The sequence below is a fragment of the Necator americanus genome, chromosome IV, assembly GCF_031761385.1.
Source record: "Necator americanus strain Aroian chromosome IV, whole genome shotgun sequence".
Classification (NCBI taxonomy): domain Eukaryota; kingdom Metazoa; phylum Nematoda; class Chromadorea; order Rhabditida; family Ancylostomatidae; genus Necator; species Necator americanus.
In genome coordinates, this window is record NC_087374.1 from 14,219,935 (window position 1) to 14,238,695 (window position 18,761).

The 18,761-nt window shown below is 40.5% G+C and overlaps 5 protein-coding genes across 7 annotated transcripts in view; 4 read left to right on the plus strand and 1 right to left on the minus strand.

Annotated features, from left to right (window-relative positions):
* Positions 1-5,559, plus strand: part of RB195_001233 (uncharacterized protein) — a gene marked incomplete at both ends in the record, with an annotated part of 49,959 nt that extends 44,400 nt beyond the window's left edge. For 2 of the 3 annotated variants that reach the window (XM_064197920.1, XM_064197921.1), the window contains 8 exons: positions 1,831-1,962; positions 3,188-3,265; positions 3,366-3,576; positions 4,586-4,709; positions 4,820-4,976; positions 5,157-5,228; positions 5,422-5,464; positions 5,520-5,554. In XM_064197920.1, the coding sequence (XP_064053800.1) occupies positions 1,831-1,962; positions 3,188-3,265; positions 3,366-3,576; positions 4,586-4,709; positions 4,820-4,976; positions 5,157-5,228; positions 5,422-5,464; positions 5,520-5,554 (852 nt within the window). Of the gene's footprint in view, positions 1-1,830; positions 1,963-3,187; positions 3,266-3,365; positions 3,577-4,585; positions 4,710-4,819; positions 4,977-5,156; positions 5,229-5,421 lie in introns of all 3 variants that reach the window. The other variant, XM_064197919.1, reaches the window with a different exon arrangement.
* A 3,702-nt stretch (positions 5,560-9,261) lies between these two features.
* On the minus strand, positions 9,262-9,663 carry RB195_001235 (uncharacterized protein; the record flags this gene model as incomplete). The annotated part of the gene is made up of 1 exon (XM_064197922.1): positions 9,262-9,663. The coding sequence occupies one exon, from the start codon at positions 9,661-9,663 to the stop codon at positions 9,262-9,264; it is 402 nt and encodes a 133-aa protein (XP_064053803.1).
* A 598-nt stretch (positions 9,664-10,261) lies between these two features.
* On the plus strand, positions 10,262-13,415 carry RB195_001236 (uncharacterized protein; the record flags this gene model as incomplete). Its single annotated transcript, XM_064197923.1, has 9 exons — positions 10,262-10,462; positions 10,855-10,920; positions 11,022-11,110; positions 11,389-11,467; positions 11,914-12,057; positions 12,293-12,455; positions 12,517-12,641; positions 12,935-12,994; positions 13,188-13,415. The coding sequence occupies 9 exons, from the start codon at positions 10,262-10,264 to the stop codon at positions 13,413-13,415; spliced, it is 1,155 nt and encodes a 384-aa protein (XP_064053804.1).
* Positions 13,416-14,139: 724 nt separating this feature from the next.
* RB195_001237 (uncharacterized protein) lies at positions 14,140-15,458 on the plus strand (the record flags this gene model as incomplete). Its single annotated transcript, XM_064197924.1, has 3 exons — positions 14,140-14,405; positions 14,717-14,825; positions 15,282-15,458. The coding sequence occupies 3 exons, from the start codon at positions 14,140-14,142 to the stop codon at positions 15,456-15,458; spliced, it is 552 nt and encodes a 183-aa protein (XP_064053805.1).
* A 698-nt stretch (positions 15,459-16,156) lies between these two features.
* On the plus strand, positions 16,157-16,765 carry RB195_001238 (uncharacterized protein; the record flags this gene model as incomplete). The annotated part of the gene is made up of 3 exons (XM_064197925.1): positions 16,157-16,404; positions 16,472-16,568; positions 16,634-16,765. The coding sequence occupies 3 exons, from the start codon at positions 16,157-16,159 to the stop codon at positions 16,763-16,765; spliced, it is 477 nt and encodes a 158-aa protein (XP_064053806.1).
* Between the last annotated feature and the right edge of the window lie 1,996 nt (positions 16,766-18,761).

An 18,761-nucleotide genomic window follows, 5' to 3' on the forward strand; every position in this document is an offset into this window, starting at 1 on the left:
AAACTTCGATCGCTTCAATCACGGAAGGATATCATTCTTGACAAATATTCTAGGGAGGGACATCTTTCTTTATTTTGCTCACCATCGGTATTCTTTTTCGCTTTTACGTCAGTGGAAGATGCCCGTTTTAATTTGAGCTGACTCGGCGTTGCTAGGTAGCTGCTGGCTGCATGAATTGCTGAGAAATTGTGTATTCCTTTGTTGAAAAGTGTAGCTTTCGAGGGATGAATTGCTAATACTGAGATGTGTATGTCAAAGCATAGAAGAGCTACTCTGGCCAGCGAACGATTTGTTGGATATTCCCAAGAGCAAACGAAATGTTGGAGTAATAGTGGATTGACGGACAAGCTAGACATTTGGGTTCATATTTGGTCAGCAGAATGACGTTTAGGAATGGATTCTTTAGTCTGGAACGGAAATCTCCGTTTTTTTTTAGATTCCTCAGAGCTATCTGCTATTAAGGTTGACGTTTCTGAAACGTATTTTTTGGTCTAAACCGATTTTCAAGTTCTGGAACTTCGTTCTGGATTTCTCGAGAAAATTTTCTGGTTGTGCGCTCGGTTTCGCTCTCTTGGCTATCGTTTGAGCGATATTGCCGACCACTTATGTGTTCATTCTTGACGAGAGAAAAAAAGTAAATGCACTGCCACTATGGGCATTTGAAGAACGTGAGAGCTGCCCTTGAGTGGACAAACCCGACCGAATTCAATAATGTAGGGAGGTTTCTGCTCGAAACTCGTTAGCGACCATGCCTTCTGTGAATATTCGATGCAAATATGCGCTTGCAGAACCAATTTGCAAATTTGAATCTCGGACGCAAATCTGCATGTGAGGTTAATTGCTTGCCTTGAAGCGGTCCCCAAGGAAGGCTTACGGGAACTCGACGGTCCAGTTTCGCCGTATTCATGGAAGTAATAGTTCACTTTTGTCCTGAGATTTATAGATGGTACTTCAGAAACAGGGACACCAACTATTCTGTGGTTTTCTATGATTTTTGCGTGAGTAATTCTCTTCAAGGTCATTATGAGCAGCCCACACTTCCGGATATTAGAACAAATTGAAGCTACGGACAATTCCCTGCATGATATGACTAGCCGATGTGAATTGATTTATGGAATTATGCAGCAGGATTAGTAGAACTCATTACGGGGTTCTCTAAAGACCATGGTTGAGCGCGACCTTTGGTACAACCCTACATATTTTCAGAATTGAAGGAAATTTAATTAATTTGTTCTTTCAAGAATAACAGTGTTATGTAGAATTACATCAGAGAATGAAGTTCAAGCAAAAGTATGCAAACATTCTTACGATGTAGAGGAAAGTACTTAGGAATTTTTCTTCAAAATTCGTCCTAGACTGCCATATCCGAGCTTCGCATCTAGTGTATCTATGAAGAGAAATAAAAGTTGAAAGAAAGTATTCTCCCCATAAATACACAACAAATACAATAAAATGATGTGATTCCGAAAGAGTTGTGACGATTTTCTCATTTAATTTCAACAATAATTCAAACTCGTACAAGAATGGAACTACGCATTTGTCTCGGATTTTCCTTCGAAAATCTCACTAATCTCTTTAGTTCCCATTTCGAATAGAATTAATGCCGCTGCACTTGTAATTCCTTTTTCCGGCTAAAGATATATTTAGCTAGCTCTAATTTTTCTTACTTAGCTGGCAACTTCGCAGTTATAAGAGAATTATTCATCAGACTTAATAAGAACAAATCAAATATGTTATTAAGTGGGCTCAGCAAATGCGTTTCTGATTTCGTGATTCTTGAATTTCAACAATCAGATGGCGCAAATGTAAAGTTCATTAAGTGCTTTTCAGGAAATTCGACTCGAGCAAGAAGAAGGCGCACCATGCACAGCGATTCGAGAGGTTTCTCTTCTGCGGAATCTGCGACATGCGAATGTGGTTACGTTACATGATATTATTCATACGGATCGTCTGCTTACTCTAGTAAGTTTACAGTTTTTATGTGATTTTCCGTTAAAAAAATGAAGGAGAATCAGTTGAAACAATAGTGATCATTTGTGCGTTCAAACTTCACCTGAACCTTTCGTGCCAGTGTTTTCCGAAGTTCTATAAGTAAAGAAGAAGAGTCGGGAGAAAATTAAGGGAAAAGGTTTAGAATATTAAAAAACAATAGTTGGTACAAGTCAATTAAACAAGATCGCAGGTCATATTTTTCAAGCTCAACGTAGCAAAATAGAAGTTTGATTGATTATTTGTTGTCGGTTAGCATTAAAAAAGCAGTGAAATGTTCCCGTAAATGTACAGTGGTGCGATGTGGTTGTCTCTTTTAAAAAATTTTCCTGAAATCCAACAGAAAAAGTGATTACTTGATGAACTGTCAAGTGCCTTGTCGTTGTCATGTGTTGGCGGTTCTTTCCGGTGATTTCCTTAATTGCTGTCACGAGCTCGCCTTCTCCTCGCGAGCAACCAACAGTGGCAGCTGTGTGCCATCTTTGCTCACTTTCGGATGTTGTTTTCGGGATATGTTCATGATGAGCGTGATGTTAGACCACCACTTGGCAATATGGTGTTTAGCAGCTGATGAGTGCTGCATAGCCACTCCCTAGTAGCCGAACAAAGCCAAGTTGTTTGCACAGCCGGTTTGTTCGATCGCTAGGCTTAGGCTCAACAGATGGAATTGAAACAAATGGAATTGACAGTGCAAAGGGATCTAGGATGAGCGTGAACTCGGATCAACTGGTGTACATTTAATTAGACCAAAAAGATTGTGTTTAGTGAAAAGATAGTTAGATTGGGTTAGAATGAGTCTGAAATACAGATCACTAGCCTATATGATATCGAAGGTTTTTGAAAATTTTTTCAAAAGATTTCTAGATTTCAAGATCTATCAGTGAGTGGCTCATCATCGGAAACACCAATTCATACATCATCTTATAATAGTTCCATTCCACAAATATGCTCACGCGCTTTTTTCTGACTTTTAAATATTTGCTGTTGTGTAATTAGCAGCAAATGAACTGCTTTCATATCTGCTAACGTATTGGTCATTTTCCTAAATTAATTTTATTTTATTTCATATTTTTATCCTAATTTTCCTAATTTCCAGATACATTTGTAAGCTGTTGTTAGTCTACCATTTTTGTATCGGGAGTGTTTCTTAAATGTCCAGTGTTTGTCCACTTTTTTAATTTCGTATTCTTTTCGTCAGGTTTTCGAATACGTTGATCGAGATCTCAAGCAATACATGGACGTCTGCAATAATGTTTTGAGTATGAACAATATCAAGGTTAGTATTGTAGTATTTTTTGGATGATTGGTCGTAACAGTTAGCTATCAGAACCTAACGTATTTGTGGGTTTTATTTGAACGAACTTACTTTATTCCAGTTATTCCTGTTCCAACTATTGCGTGGACTAGCATACTGTCATCAAAGACGCGTTTTGCATCGAGACCTGAAACCGCAAAATTTGCTGATCACAGCGAAAGGCGAACTAAAACTGGCAGATTTCGGCTTGGCTCGCGCGAAATCCGTTCCAACGAAGACCTACTCGAATGAGGTGGTGACGCTGTGGTACAGGCCACCGGATGTGTTGCTGGGTAACTGTTTTTTTTTTTTCGTCGTTTTGTTGTCCGAGTAACTCTTGAGCACTTTCTCAATTGTTTTGGATACTGCAAGGAATATTGCGTAAATTTTCAATTTTTTTCTGCAGCGAAAATAATAGAAAATAAAATAGTAAAATAAAATAATAATTTTTATTGGAGCGTACTGACTTCAACCCTACGTTTTAATATTGTTTTCGATGTATACCTCGATACTTGTTCGGGATTTGTTTTGGTCTTGAGAGGAACTTGAACTTACCTAATGGTAGCTTCTGGATTCACATCTGCTCTCTCCACTATTCCTAGTGTCTTTACTTGAAAGTTGTCGCCATATGAAAAATGCAGATTACATATTATTTGTCGGTGTTATACTTAGAATTTCTGTTTCACTGATTTCGGCTCTTATTGTTTGGGGAAACAAGAATGCTTTTTTTCTGCAAAAGAGTTGCAGAAGCAAAGCTTTTTCCCACTCTTCAGATTCTTTTAAGCTTAATGACTCTTTTTTCTTCAGATGAAATTCTGCTCTAGGTCTTGAAAGAAAAGTAATTTATACTAGTTTGTACCTATGCCGCACTAGCGTGTACATATCGATTTACGACGTGTTCGTTCAACTTGTAGCTCTCGTTTTCTATGATTTTTCTCTTTCTTTCTTTCTTCCTTTCGTCCTCTCTCTCGCTCTTAAGACTCCTTTTGGATAGCATCTATTGGAAGAGACATGCATTCATAGACATTTGGGCACATTTCTTCGAATGCATGAGTCCATTAACTCTGGAGCAGGTTCCAATAGGGTACTTATGGAGTTTGCCACGCTGACAATTGTTTTTGCGTCAAAAATGCATATGGGCTACAGGAAAGGGTTCCTAGATGATGAAGAAAACATTTACATAGCAAATAGACTCACAGCTGCTAGAAAAACTGTAGCAATAATGTGATGTTACAATTATCAGATTCGGAGGTATTAGAAATACTGTGTCAGTATCGTAATACTATTATTATTCTTTTCCAGGCTCTACAGACTACTCAACTCATATTGATATGTGGGGAGTTGGCTGCATTCTCTACGAGATGGTTGCGGGACGAGCGCTTTTTCCTGGATCGACAACAGATGAACAGCTTGGCTTGATCTTTCGGTGAGCTCGACTTTTGGTTTGTTGCCTTTGAAAAAATAGGAGTTGTAGGGAGTTTATGGAACCAAATTAAGTGACCTCTTGTATGTGATATGATCGCGCCTTCGTTCCAGAACCCTAGGATCTCCACGAAGCGATCGCCATGCGACAATCTGTGCACGACCCGCATACGCGCCTTTTGCTCAGAAGACCTACCATCCGGAACCATTGGTCAGACAGATACCAAGATTAGACTCGAATGGATACGAGTTGCTGTTGAAATTTTTACAGGTAATTCCTTAAATTCATCTCTATTTGTAGAGCAAATGTGTTAAAGGTATTAGTACTTCTAGTACCTCTAACAATTCTACCACAAATTGTTAGAAGTGCTTCTAGTACAAATTCTTTTTAGAACTACTAAAACTACTACTAGCTTGAAGAGAATAAAAGGAAGTATAACTTCGATTTCAGTACGAGGGAAGAGATCGGATATCTGCACAAGATGCGATGCGTCATAATTTTCTGAAAACGCTGCCGCCTAAGGTGAGATTCTCCGCTTATTTCGATTTGAAAGTAGGGAAACAAAATGTTCATAGTGATTCATAAATATTTTTTTGGTTAACGTTCACTTTAAAAGTGGTTAACACATTGTGTGACGCTGGGTGAAGTCTGAAACTTGTGAATTTCATTTATATTGTCCCCCGAAATTTTTAATGAAGTAAAATTGCAAACTTAGGTGATGTCGTTGCGGGATGACGAATCGGTTATGGACGTGGAGGGTGTGTCATTGGATCGTGAAACAATTCCCTACAAAGACCACAATCACCTTCACAGGCCAACAAAAGCTTCACGAAGACAAAGCTTGTTGATATGACATCGTTGCGTCCTACCGTACGAACCGTTAACCAACGCAGCGCCGTATGATTGTGACGGGATTGTCGTCAAAAAAAAAAACACTCGTGTTTGATCTGAGCTCACTAATGCGGGTAAATGAAAATGTGAAATTTTCTTCTGAAGATAATTTCGCAAAATATTAGTTATATTTCAGTTCACAATTGTGTTTAATTTTTTTTCTGGCATAATTTGGTTTTTTTCCTGGTGTCTTTAATATTTCCCTAAAGTCATTTGTTACTCACACTCGCACAGTAACATCACATGCAGAATTACGTTAAGATTGCTATGGGACTTTCTGCTCTCTGGAGAGAACTTTTGTAATTATCCCGCCCTGATCGTATGAATAATTACTCTTTGCTTGTTACTCTGCAAAGCGATTTGCGGGTATACTTGACTGTGAGGCAACGTTCATACCTTCACTGGACGATCTTCTCTGGAGGTGGGCGACAGTGAACATTGTTATCGAATTATTAGAGGGAAACACACAGAACGACAAAATGAGCTGTCTGAAGAAACCGCGCTATTATCATAATGCTAGCTCCATGGGAAACGACATTGTCTAGTTTCGGTGTAGTGTGGCAACGCCAATCCTTGCTTCTAGGATCGCTGGAGCAATTGATCTGTAGTACTGCTTCAGTTCTGATTTTGCAATTTCTGAATCGATGAACACTCTTCACTATTGCTCAGTCACAGGATAGGATCACCTTGTAGTATAGACATAGCCCAACTCGAAGGTTGTCCAACACGGGTTCTTGACCACGTTTTTTTTTCTCTAATTTCCCCTCTTTTTTAAATTTAAGTGTTGTTAGGGAAGAGTTGTCCCCGCCATCCCCATTTCCCATGAATCGAAGATCTGTGATGCGTGTACTTTTTATTTTAAAAAAATCCTCTAATTGCTATTCTTGCGCGTATATAGGCGTGTGTTGTACGTAACTCTATTCTAGGACCAAACTCGAATGTTTATGCTCTACCTTCATATTCCGTATATCAAGAATTCCCGTGTCCTCACTTTGAACCAAATTCTGTTGTGTAACCAGTGTCGTTCTTTTTGTTCCATTCTTTTCCCAAGACTAACGTCTTTCCATCTACGTTGCTGGTTAGAATATTCTGTGTGTATTCGTTTTTTGTCTTGCATTCATTCTAACTTCTGTCCTGAAATCACTGTGAGAAATTATGAATTGACGTCTTGTGCACACTCATGATTCCAGTCGAAGTTCAACATTGACGGTGTTTTGAACTTATGAAGTAATTCTATTTATTAGATATTTATGAATAAATTATTTCGCGAAATTGTTCGATGTGGCATTTACTGCACTGGGCATTGAGTAAACATTATATGTGGTTAGTCACACCAAGTTGCAGTTGATATCAGGAACCGTAGTACAACTGGTTTTCTTACTTTCAAGATTTTCTACACTCGAAACTGCGCTATATATATATATATATATATATATATATATATATATATATATATATATATATATATATATATATATATACGTGAGAACTAAGGTTGGGAATAAATCACAAACAATTTCATTCTCATCCGAAACGAGGTTACAAGTACCATCGTACATATAAATGAGTCTTCAACTATTCTTAATTAGATCAAGTACCAACTGAAGAACAAAATAGGCGCAAGAAAAAAACCAAATAATTCAATGCATGGATATGGAGTAGAAATGAAAAAGGCAGTTCTTGGCAAAATAAGCACTCAAAATCCTCCCTCTTCTTTCCCCCTTCGAATCTTTGCAACTCCGATCAAAAAAGAATAAAATGAGCTCGTAGAAGCTGAATAGAGTGAGTAGCAAAAATCGGAAAAGAATAGGAAGATACTTGAAGCAAGCATCAGTCATTGTTCTTGCGACTCGTTCATCAGTGCTGGAATACTAGTTTTCTTTTTAAAACAACCATTAAGAACTGTATTCGATGTATCATCATATTGCACCACAAATCAAAGTATTTCGACCGGAAGTGCACGAATTTCACACATTACCTTGGCGCTTTAACCTCGGCGTTTCCGGGTCCACTCAAAAATTGGCAGGGGGCGAAAAACAGAACGAAAGAAAAACGCAAGAACGAGTCACCACGACGGGGGTCACCGGTGCCTAGGAGTACGGACAGAACGGGATGAATGTCGCTGTGCACACGCAGGGCCCACACCCGCTTGGATTACTGTCACCCCTGGTGTACTACCAGCACCCCCACTACCAGCGTTTGCTCCATCACCACCACCACCACCATCACTGCCCCACCCACCACCGTGTGGTGGCTTTTCAACTCCTATCTTTGGTCATTCTGAATCTGAGAAGAAGAAAGGAAAGAAGACTGACGAAAGAAGGGAGGGATGGAAAGAAGAGTCGAGACGTGGAAGGAAAGCGGACAAGAAATTTAGGTATTATTCCATAACACCTCAGTTAAGTGTAGTAGGGTCAAAACGACATGAAGCGCGTTCGCAGTAGTCAAACCTCGATTCCTACAGCCGTCTCCACCGCGCCTCTTCGAGCGCAACAGCTTATGCAACTGCACCGAGCTTTATGTCGTTTTGACCCAACTGTATCTCAGAGCCGCATCTCCTCATCAATTACCTGAGTGCGGTATCCTGCATAAAAACTTCAAAGACAGGATACCACGGATCTGACGTGGACTCCATGGGGAAAAGGTAGAGATGTAGTTGTGGATTGCGGAATCCGGGGAAGCTCCTCTCATCTCTCTCCAATCATCGCAAAAAACATCCTGGGAACCGCTTTGATCCCCTCAGGAGCCTACTCACTGGCTTCACTAGAATGGGCTGGTGAAAAGAAATTACTGATCTTCGACCGCTCGCACTCTAAAGCGAAGCGTACACAAGGGTGACGCGTTTGCAACTGAAATCGTCGTAAAAAAAATACTGCGTCTTCCATGGTCTTTTTTTACGACGATTAGGGAGAGATGAGCGGAACCACCCCGGATCCTACAGTCTACAACCCCATCTCTAGTATTTCCCGCAGATGCTCTCACCGCGTCAAATTCCCAGTATACCTTTAACATATTATATATAAGAAACAGATGAGTTTTGTAAGAAACAGAACAAAAAAATAGTTCCCTTAGAAAGTGTTCTAACGCGCAGGCATGCATGTAGAATTGTTTTAGTCGAGATATGTCGGACTACATTCTTCCAAATCTAGGTACTTCTTGAATAAGCTGGATTTCGAGTTGTTCGAAATGGGAGAAAGGGGGAGGGGAGTGCTCTGATGGTACCCAAGCAAATTGTCCAGTAAGTCCCGATAGCGTTGATCGCCGCTACGCCAGTCCAGCAGCACTGCCCATCTCTTTGTTCCGCCAACCCATTCCAGCGAAGGCCCGCATATTTCTACTAGGCTGGACAGAAAGTCTTGTCATTTTTCTGCTTTTTTTGCTCAGCTTACATAGAAATTAATCAATAATACAATCGCCATTATTAATTACAACTGTGGCTTACCTGATGGGCTGGTCACCTTTCTCCCAGAACTGGGGAGATTGGGAGTCGAAGAAGTCGCTGACCGCCTTTTCGACTTCTTCAGACTTGGTGAAGATTCTCTTAGCTAGGGAAGCCTTGAGGGGGGGAATAAATGGTAGTCTGAGGGGACAAGATCGGGAGAATAGAAGGGATGGGGCCCCGTGTCCCAGCATAACTCCTCCAGTTCTTCATGGGTCTCCTTAGCTACATGAGGCCTAGCGTTAACGCGGAGGAGGTGCGCCGAAGCTCGTCTCGGCCGTTTTTCTCGAACGGCCGATGCCAGCTTCTGGAGCTGATAGGGTATATGGAGCCGGTGACGGTGTGGCCTTGGGGGAGCAGCTTATCAAACAGCATTCCTTTGAATCCCAGAAGCAACAAAGGAGACACTTCTTGGGGTGGAGGTCCGATTCGGCATGCGTCGGCAGGTCTTCTCCTCGGGAGAGCCACACGATTTTTCTCCGTTTGCCAAGCGAGCAAACCAGCGCTTGACCATCCTGATGGTAATAAAAGTCCTTGCCCAATCTGCTGTTGATGCTGAGGGCTGCCGCTTGCTCGAATGCCGCCACGCCGTTCATAGAAGATGGTAGCTTCAAGTTGCTCGTGCATGAATGAAATCGTGATCGTGTCACCGCACACATACACTCAGTCCGAGAAATTAAGGGGGATTGCCGTCTGGTTACTTTTCAAAATCGTTTGGAAAAGGTTCCGCAATTGTACGTGGCGATCTCTTCTAATTTGACGTAAATTTGCGTCTCCTTTCCTCTTCACTAGTTTTCTACCCTCCTTTTGTCGTGCGTAATAATTATTCAACCACTTATTAGTTTCCCTTAGAAATCAAGTTGATTCGATTCGTAGTGGTGTTTAGCCAGCTGCGATTTATGGTGTACTTCTCCCCTCTTTTCTTCATACCCGTATGTGGCATACACGTGGTATACATGTACACATGTATATGTTTGCATTTACATCAATTGATTGTGTTTTTAGCACATGTTCGGGATGGTCACATCAATTTTTAACTCGATATGAGTCATAGAAGTTGCATTCACAATTATTCTTTTAAGAATGCATGTTATTCCTTCTTTAGACCTTTAACTCTCTATCATTACATACTTTTCTACGGACTCATTGTTTTATTTGAAAAGAAAAACCACTGCGGTTTAGTTTTCTCTCTATCTAACCCCATACTCTATCCCATTCTATTTAGATGTCTGAAAAAATGGACGACCAGCAAGCAGCGGCTGCGACTGCGTCGGGATCAAAATCCGAGGAATCCGTAGCCCTCCGTAATTGGCAACTTGCCAACGGCGTTACCGTTATGGATTCGGTTTACGAGTACGATGAAGTCGAACAGAATGAAATGCGTTCCGCTAAGCCTTGGCAGAAAGATCCACATTACTTCAAAGAGGTGGACGAATTTAAATTGTGTTGCTAGATCCTCTCATGATGTTACGGTATCAAATTCATTTGCTTCTAAAGTTTATGTTAATGTGCTTCTAAAGTTTTCATTTTTTTTCGGCGTATTTTGCTAATTGAAACTTTGCTTACTCAAAGTTACTCTTGCGATTGTTCTATTTTGTTCTGGCCAGAAAAGGCAACAATGCAGAAGAGAGATGTTGGTGATTATATTACATTATTTATATATATATATATATATATATATATATATATATATATATATATATATATATATATATATATATATATATTCATTAGGGAATGTTCACCGTCGAGAACTAAATTTTTTCAACCAAATAACATTCTTTGAAGAAATATGGGATTTCTTCATTATTCTTTCAGGTGAGAATTTCCGCGGTGGCCTTGCTGAAGATGGTAATTCATGCCAGGCGAGGAGGAAACTTAGAAGTAAGTCACCACTGTTTCCGAAATTGCTTCGCGATGTTATCCGCATTACTTGCGATGCTTACGACTTCTCTGTTTTATTCTTATTCATGATAAATTTACAGGTAATGGGTCTTATGCAAGGTCGAGTAGATGGGAATGCTTTCATAATTATGGATACATTTGCATTGCCTGTAGAAGGAACGGAGACTAGGTTTGGCTTTTGAGTATTTGAATTATTTCTTATTTATTTGTTTTTCTTAAAAGTGTTATTCATAAATCTTTTCACAGTTTCCGAATGTTAACAACAGTCATTGCATTTTTTTTTTTGCTTCTTTCTAATTATCACCACTTTTTGTATGACATTACAAATTGAAAACTCTTGTGAGAAAATAGTGTGCTTATTCGTCCTATGTCAGATTGTCAAATTCGACCCTTTTTACCATGAAGTTGTTGTGTTTGAGTGCTGGGTGCTACAATCTATAATTCCAGAGTGAACGCTCAAGCCCAAGCATACGAGTACATGTCAGTTTATACAGATCTCTGTGAGTCTGAAGGAAAGAAGGAGAAGGTATGACATCTATTGAACCCATTTATTTATTACCATCTTGCTTCTTTTTTTTCATACCCGTCTCTAATGACTTTTTCTATCGGCAGCAATTTATAATTATAGTGTCATGTTTTATGAATTTCATTGTCACTGAGCAGTAAGGCACATTCGATTATCCCTGTTATTATCCCACTCATTTCTGTCAGAATTCTGCGTTTATAATGAAAATGATTTTATTATAAATCCACAAATCCAACAAAAGTGAAAGGGCGTGGAAAAGGGGGGAGGGGGGGGGGGGGAATCTGACACAATTAAGCGAATAGATGTACTTTAAAAAGTGCACACTGATATAGCGAATACACTATAGGGATTCTAGAGAAATAAGCGAATTTATCAGTTAAAGTATTAGAATAGATTATGTTCCTAATTTTACCCTTCCTTTATTTTAATGTTTAAATCATCTTTAGGTTGTGGGATGGTATCATTCACATCCAGGCTACGGATGTTGGTTATCTGGGATAGATGTTGCTACGCAAGCTCTCAATCAACAGTTTCAAGAACCATGGGTGGCCATCGTTGTTGACCCACTTCGTACAATGAGTGCAGGCAAGGTGAGAAGCATTTTTGGTTTAGTTTAGTTTAGTTTGTTGCATTGTGCAAGTGTACAATGCAATCAGTGAGACAGTAATGAAAAAAAAAAACAGTTACTCCGATTGGAAGCAACTGTGGCTTTTGTTCATTTGCTTTTCCACATTTGTTCTCGTGTTTTGGTACTCACAATCTTTCGTTGTGCATTGTACAATGTTCCTGTTATGTCCAATATCTTCGAGCAGTTTTATGTCTAAGGTAGACATTGGTGCGTTCCGAACATATCCACAAGGGTATCAACCACCGGTCGAAGAAGGTCCTTCGGAGTACCAATCAATTCCACTTAGCAAAATTGAGGATTTTGGAGTTCACTGCAAGCAGTACTACTCCCTAGATGTCAATTTTTTCAAGTCGGAACTTGGTGGGACAAGAACCGGTAGATCTTCATCCGTTTTCCTTCATGGGTTCATTTCTATGTTCAGATTCTCATATTCTTTCGGCTCTGTGGAGTACCTACTGGTTGAATACATTGAGTAGTTCACCATTGTTGACCAATGCTGGATATATAAATAATCAAATAGGAGATTTGAGCATGAAATTACGACAGGTTTGTTTCTTCCTGTGCTGCTTCTTCCATCTGTAAGACTTGCAACTATATTTTACCAGTATTTCCACGGATGACCTAAGTTTTTGTAGCGCTATTCTTTCGTTTGGCCCTTTGGCTACATCTTTCTGTCTTTAATTTTTATTCTTAATTAAAGCTCGCTCCCTAGTCACGCCCCAGTTCAATGATGCCGGTCCTTTCTTATTCCGAAATGATAGGTTAAAGAACGTGAAGTTTGAGGTGTCCAGGCTGTTGTTATGCAGATATGAATGCCTTTAACTATTCTTTAATTCTAGGTAGAAAAAAGATGGGCGCGTAGTGAACGAACGAACGATGTTATGGAACAGCTCGATAAGGTGTTGGTGGATTATCGTCATTTTTATCACTAACATTTTTTCCTGCAATTTCCTGGTCATTTTACTACATTTTTTGAGCGATATTGTACTTGTATAGAATTTTTGCTTATTGTGTTGGTAATTTAATAGGAGCATTTTTAGGATTGTGCGCAGTGAACTCTTTCAATCTGTGTGATCTTTATTCTGTTTTCAGGCTGTAAAAGACGCCCACACTGTGTGCTGCGAACTGTCGTGTGGTGTAATGATGCAACACATTAAACGTGCTATGTTTAACCGCGGCGAAATCTGTGGTCTAAACGAAGACGTAAGAGTTGACGATGAGCACGTTGTGGAGAATAATGCCGAAGACATTGCTCCACCAGCATCATTCGATGACATTGATCTACCAGACGAAGTGCTATTGGTAGAGGCCGTGAACTGAAATGGTAGTGCTTCAATTTTGTTTTCTGGTTCAGTATTATCAATTTCTATGTGCAAAAGTAGTGCAGAGTTTGATTTTACGCCCTATTCCGAGTGTATTTTGTTCTTTTCTTTTGATTTTGAGAAACGTACGAGTATCTTTTTAGTGAAGTCTTCTACTATTGTTTTTCTGTTTCAGTGAATGGTTTCTTTCTATTCCTTGAAGTTCTACGAGCAAACACACAATAAAGGGCTTGAGCTATGTTGCGTGAGCTAAGTAGAAGCGGATAGAATTCAAGATATCCGGCCGTCAGTGGCTCGTTGAAAATGTGGATGCATTTGGCGAGGCTGCAAGATATCTGCAAGCCACAAAGATTAGTGTTATTCTTCGCCTATACTAATTGTGTTAGTGGAAAAGATCGTAAACCTCTACGAACGACGTAAAATACCATGCAATGCGCTTTGGCAAGCACAACATGCTGCTAGTGCAATTTCTGCAACGCGAATAAGCTCATCAGTTCAGAGAGTAGAAAGTCAACCGATCATCAGACATGTAAATTCTTTAAAATCAAATAACAGAAGCAAAAAAAAACAACTGCATTCTCAGTATTACTCATTGATCACATTCATTTCGTGACTTCTCAGGTGTGGAGCTGCCGCATGACTCTGGAAAAGTGAGTGACGGTGAAAACTTGTGTACTCTGTGTCGCCATTCTTACTGGCATTGAATATGTTCAGGATAGGATATGGGCGATGAATATGAACAACTTGGACCAGGCCCACTTGATTTACCACCACCTCCAGGTGGACCACCACCTCCACCGCCAGCGTTTGCTCCACCACCCCCATCGCCAGCGTTTGCTCCACCACCACCACCACCGCAAGGTGGTTTTTCAAATCCTATTTTTGGTCATTCTGAATCTGAGAAGAAGAAGGGAAAGAAGATTGATGAAAGAAGGGAGGGATGGAAAGAAGAGTCGAGAGGTGGAAGGAAAGCGGACAAGAAATCTAGGTATTATTCCATAACACCTCAATTAAGTATAGTAGGGTCAAAACGACATGAAGCACGGTGTAGTTGCGTAAGCGGCTGGACTGGAAGCGGTGCGGCGGAGCGTAGCGGCTAGAATCTAGAGCAGACCCTTACTGACACCATTCCTCGCTGAAGTTCACGATGGTCCCACCTCGATTTCAATCACATCTCCACCGTAACGCTTGGAGCGCAGCCGATTAGGCAACTTCATTGGGTTTCATGTCGTTTTGACCCAACTATATGTCAATACTATGGACGAATGATTTCGTCGAACTATTAGCAAGTTCTTCAAGCTCTAGCAGCAATGCGAGTCACTCAAAACCTTCCTCAGAGAAGAGAAAAAAATACAAAAGGGGAGGAAATCTATCGGAGTCGGAATATCTTGCAGCACCGCAGAAAAAGGTGATAGTTATCTTGTTGCATAAGCAAGGAAACATTTTCTATGGATGTTAAAAACAGAAATATGCGCAAAAAATTTTGTACGCTATACTTGTTGTAGAAAGGGGGTGATGTTCAAGAGAGAAACAGGTGAGGGTTGGCGAGAAGTTCTGTTGCAACTGTAATGTTAATTGTTCGAAAATACCCTGGAGCCACCTTTCATCCCTTCGAGATTGAAAAATTGATTCTAGCCCCGTCTGGTAGGATAAAAGCACTGAGTTGACACATCGGCTAGCCTCCGCAAGTTAGTGTATAAGCTATTTACGCGTTCATAAGCCGCAATCGATTCAGAAGGGTTGTAGTTGGGTGCGTCGACGAAGTCGTACGGGATTCATTAACGCAAAACACTGCCTATGTGTCAAAAATATAATTTGTGGAGCTCTTTGTATCATATCGTTATAAACTGTTCATCATTTTCAGGGTTTCTGTAGCATACCATGCTTTTGTTGCGTGACATTCACTTTCATCATTACGGTAGCGGTAGTCTTCGCAGCAGTTGTTGCACTTCATGTTGGTGGGGTTGTTGATTGGATACCAGCTATAAATGAGACTTACACTGAGTTTATGCTTAGAAAAGAAGAAGATAATTCACAGTAATCATTGTTTAGGACTTTCTGCTATAGCTAAATTATAATTAACTTTGTTATGTTAATCGTTTTGACTGCTCTTTTGACCATTAATAAAACTTGTTACTGACGTGCCTTCGTTAGTTTCACACTTTAAACGTGAAGTGATTTTGCAGATTATACACTCGGTGCTGGATGTTTTCAACCGCGTCACCGCAACGAGAATCCCGCAATGCGGTCCCTTTTCTCTTTGACGTACACTCTCTCGTTCTCCTTCGCTGATTCAATCGAAGCACATCGTTCTTGCATGGCTATACGATATAGTATGCATCGTATGGTGGTAGTGTTCATCCGCACTCAGAATATAAGGGAAGAAAACAAGCTACAGCATATCTAACGAATAAACAAATAATAACAAGATGACTTGTGGGTGGCTTGTGGCTGTGTTTCACACGTAATGGAACAGGTCACATGTGACATGCTTCACCGTAACATGTTTTTAATGAAAAATAATTCGATAATTCATATCCGCAGACTTCTTATCAGGTTATGATAAACAAATACTAGACAATTTCTAAAAGGAAACAAGATGGTCTAGGATCCTTACGAATGGTATGGTTCATTTGCTAGTTACGTGAGCAACAGTTCGCTACGCAGAACGTGGTCTGTTACATTAAAGTGTGTTAGACTTGTTGAGAGGGTGAATCTTTTGCCAAATTCAGATAATAAATGGGCGATGAATACGAGCAATTAGGACCACCGGCAGGAGAGATTCCTCCACCTCCTCCTCCTCCACCACCACCACTTGAGCCGGGTGAACCGTTCCCTCCTCCACCTCCTCCACCCCCTCCACCGCCACCACCTCCTCCACCACCTCCACCACCGCATCCACCACCACCTCCACCACTACAACAACACCCAACAACGGGAGGTCGAGGATGGTCTAACGAAAGACAGAATAAATCAGCAGAGCAAGGGTGAGGATAGGACAGACCTGAATCTCACGTATCATATGATTGTTTAAATTTGTTGATTTTTTTAAAGGAAGACAGCAAAGAAGAAAAAAGGCAAAAAGGGTGTAAGAAAATCGTCGCTAGACAATTCAGATCCTCCATCACCAGCACAGCAGGCGGCTCGTGGTGTAATTATTTGTTTCCCTAAGGTTGTGGATTACTCTCAGCTAAACGAAAACTGTTCATATTTCAGACGTGTGTGGTTGTCGTCAGCATCTTCATCTCATTCGTTATTATTGCCACCGTTTTTGGTGTAATTATTGTGCTTCACTTAGTTGATGTAGTTAACTGGTTCCCAATCATAAAGAAACTGGCTGGTAAATAATGAGAGACTTCCTTTTTTGAGTAACTAGATACGAATTATTGCTACTATTATGAAAATAGGATGTATGCTCAGCATACACGCCATTTTCATATATTTCTATCGAATAATGTTTGTATTACGGTGTGAGTTCGACGAGCAGGTTTTGTTGCATGACAGTGAATGAATTTTCAAGTTTTTAAAATCAATTTCATGCGTGGGCCATGAATGTTGTACAGTTTATTTGTGTGATCAATACTAGTGAATAATATAATATATGAATGTAATAGTGAATATGAATATAATAGTGAATGTATCAACAAAAAATTTACAGAAGTTGTACCGTTTTCACTGCACCACCGAGTTCCAGCAATGTAAAATGAACTAACTAAAACATATGTCGAGAGATGTATCGATACTTAATGATTTACTTTGTTATTTTATTATTTTTACATTTCTTCGACGTTATTTTAGAGAAAATCACATCTCTTCCCTTGGGGAAATCATATCACGGAATTGACGAACTGGGAACTGACGGTGTTGGGGCACTGAAATGTAAAACTCAAGTGTGAAACCGATTTGTGAGAAGGACGAATACATGTGCCAGTGTTAGCTGATGTGGATGTTGGTTACCACTGACGTAGTGGTCACCAATGATAGTTGTCTTAGGTAAAATTTTCATCGGCATGTTTGCGACCGTAATCACCGGAGACGGAGAGGGCAGGGTCAGAACGACATGAAGAGCGTACGCAGTTGCGTACGCGGCTTCTCTCGAGGCGCTTCGGTGGAGTGTAGCGGCTAGGAACGTGGTGGAAGCCTCGCTGGCACCACTCATCGCTGTAGTTTGCGACGGTCCTAACTCGGTTCCAACTGTTGCTTTCACCGCGTTGTTTCGAACACGCACGCAACTGCACCGGAACTACTCTCGGGATACATGTCGTTTTGACCCGACTATAGCGAAGATAAGGTCCAAAGCTAAAGAAAAAATCCCTTACACTTACCATTCCAAGTGACTCCTAGTTCTGGATAGAAACTAAAATCCTTTGTAATAGGTAAAGTACGTATACATATCTGACGCTGATGTTGCACCTATGGTCTATGGTCTCGAATAGATTTCGTACGGTAACAATTAATGGAATTGATGTACTTCATGCGGTCCTTGCGTCTATTAAAGGCATCACCCCACGAATCTGAGGTGGTACGGATTTCAGGCAGAGTATCCCTATACGGGATCGTAGATTAAGGAGAGGGGAGTGATTCCGTCCATTTCTTCCTAATTGCCTAAAACACGGCCCGGAAGATACGGCTTCGGGCCTTCCGGCGCACTATTTCCTACAAGGAGTTCGACTGAAGTGCTCCAGCCTTGTGCACGCGCCGCATTTTCCGGGCCGTTTTTTTACGGCAATTAAGAAGAAATGGACGGAATCACCTCCCTCTCCGTAATCTACGATCACGTATACGAATACTCCGCCTGAAATCCGTACCACCTCAGATTCCTGGGGTGATGCCTTTAACATAAGTTTGTTGTAATTAATTTTGATGTATTGAGCCTGACTGCACTTTGCATGGAGATTTCCGAATAAGGGAGAGGGTGGTTTCTATCCATTCTACCCAATTCACTGCGGACTGTAGTTGTGTAGATATGTTGTAAATCATCATAAATTGTGCTGCATTCTTTATTGTATAGCAGCACTGCAATGTCGGAGAAGATATTCTCTTGTATTTTTTAAAATTTTTTCTACTCTGCAATAAAGCTCTTGATTTGCTTTGTTTTCTGTATTCTCTCTTCGCTTGTCATCGCAGAGTAACAGATGTTTGACAGCTATTATTTTTCTAGTCGCGTTGTTAGGAAAGGGGGGGGGGGGTGTAGCGCAGTCGGTAGAGTGCACGGTCAATGCCGTGCACATTATCCTTTATCGTTTGTAGCTAGGAAATAGAGTCAAAAAGAGCGATTATTTTGTTGTACACATTACCTACTTAACTCATTCCTTAATGTTCTACAAGTCAAACTCCTTTGTAT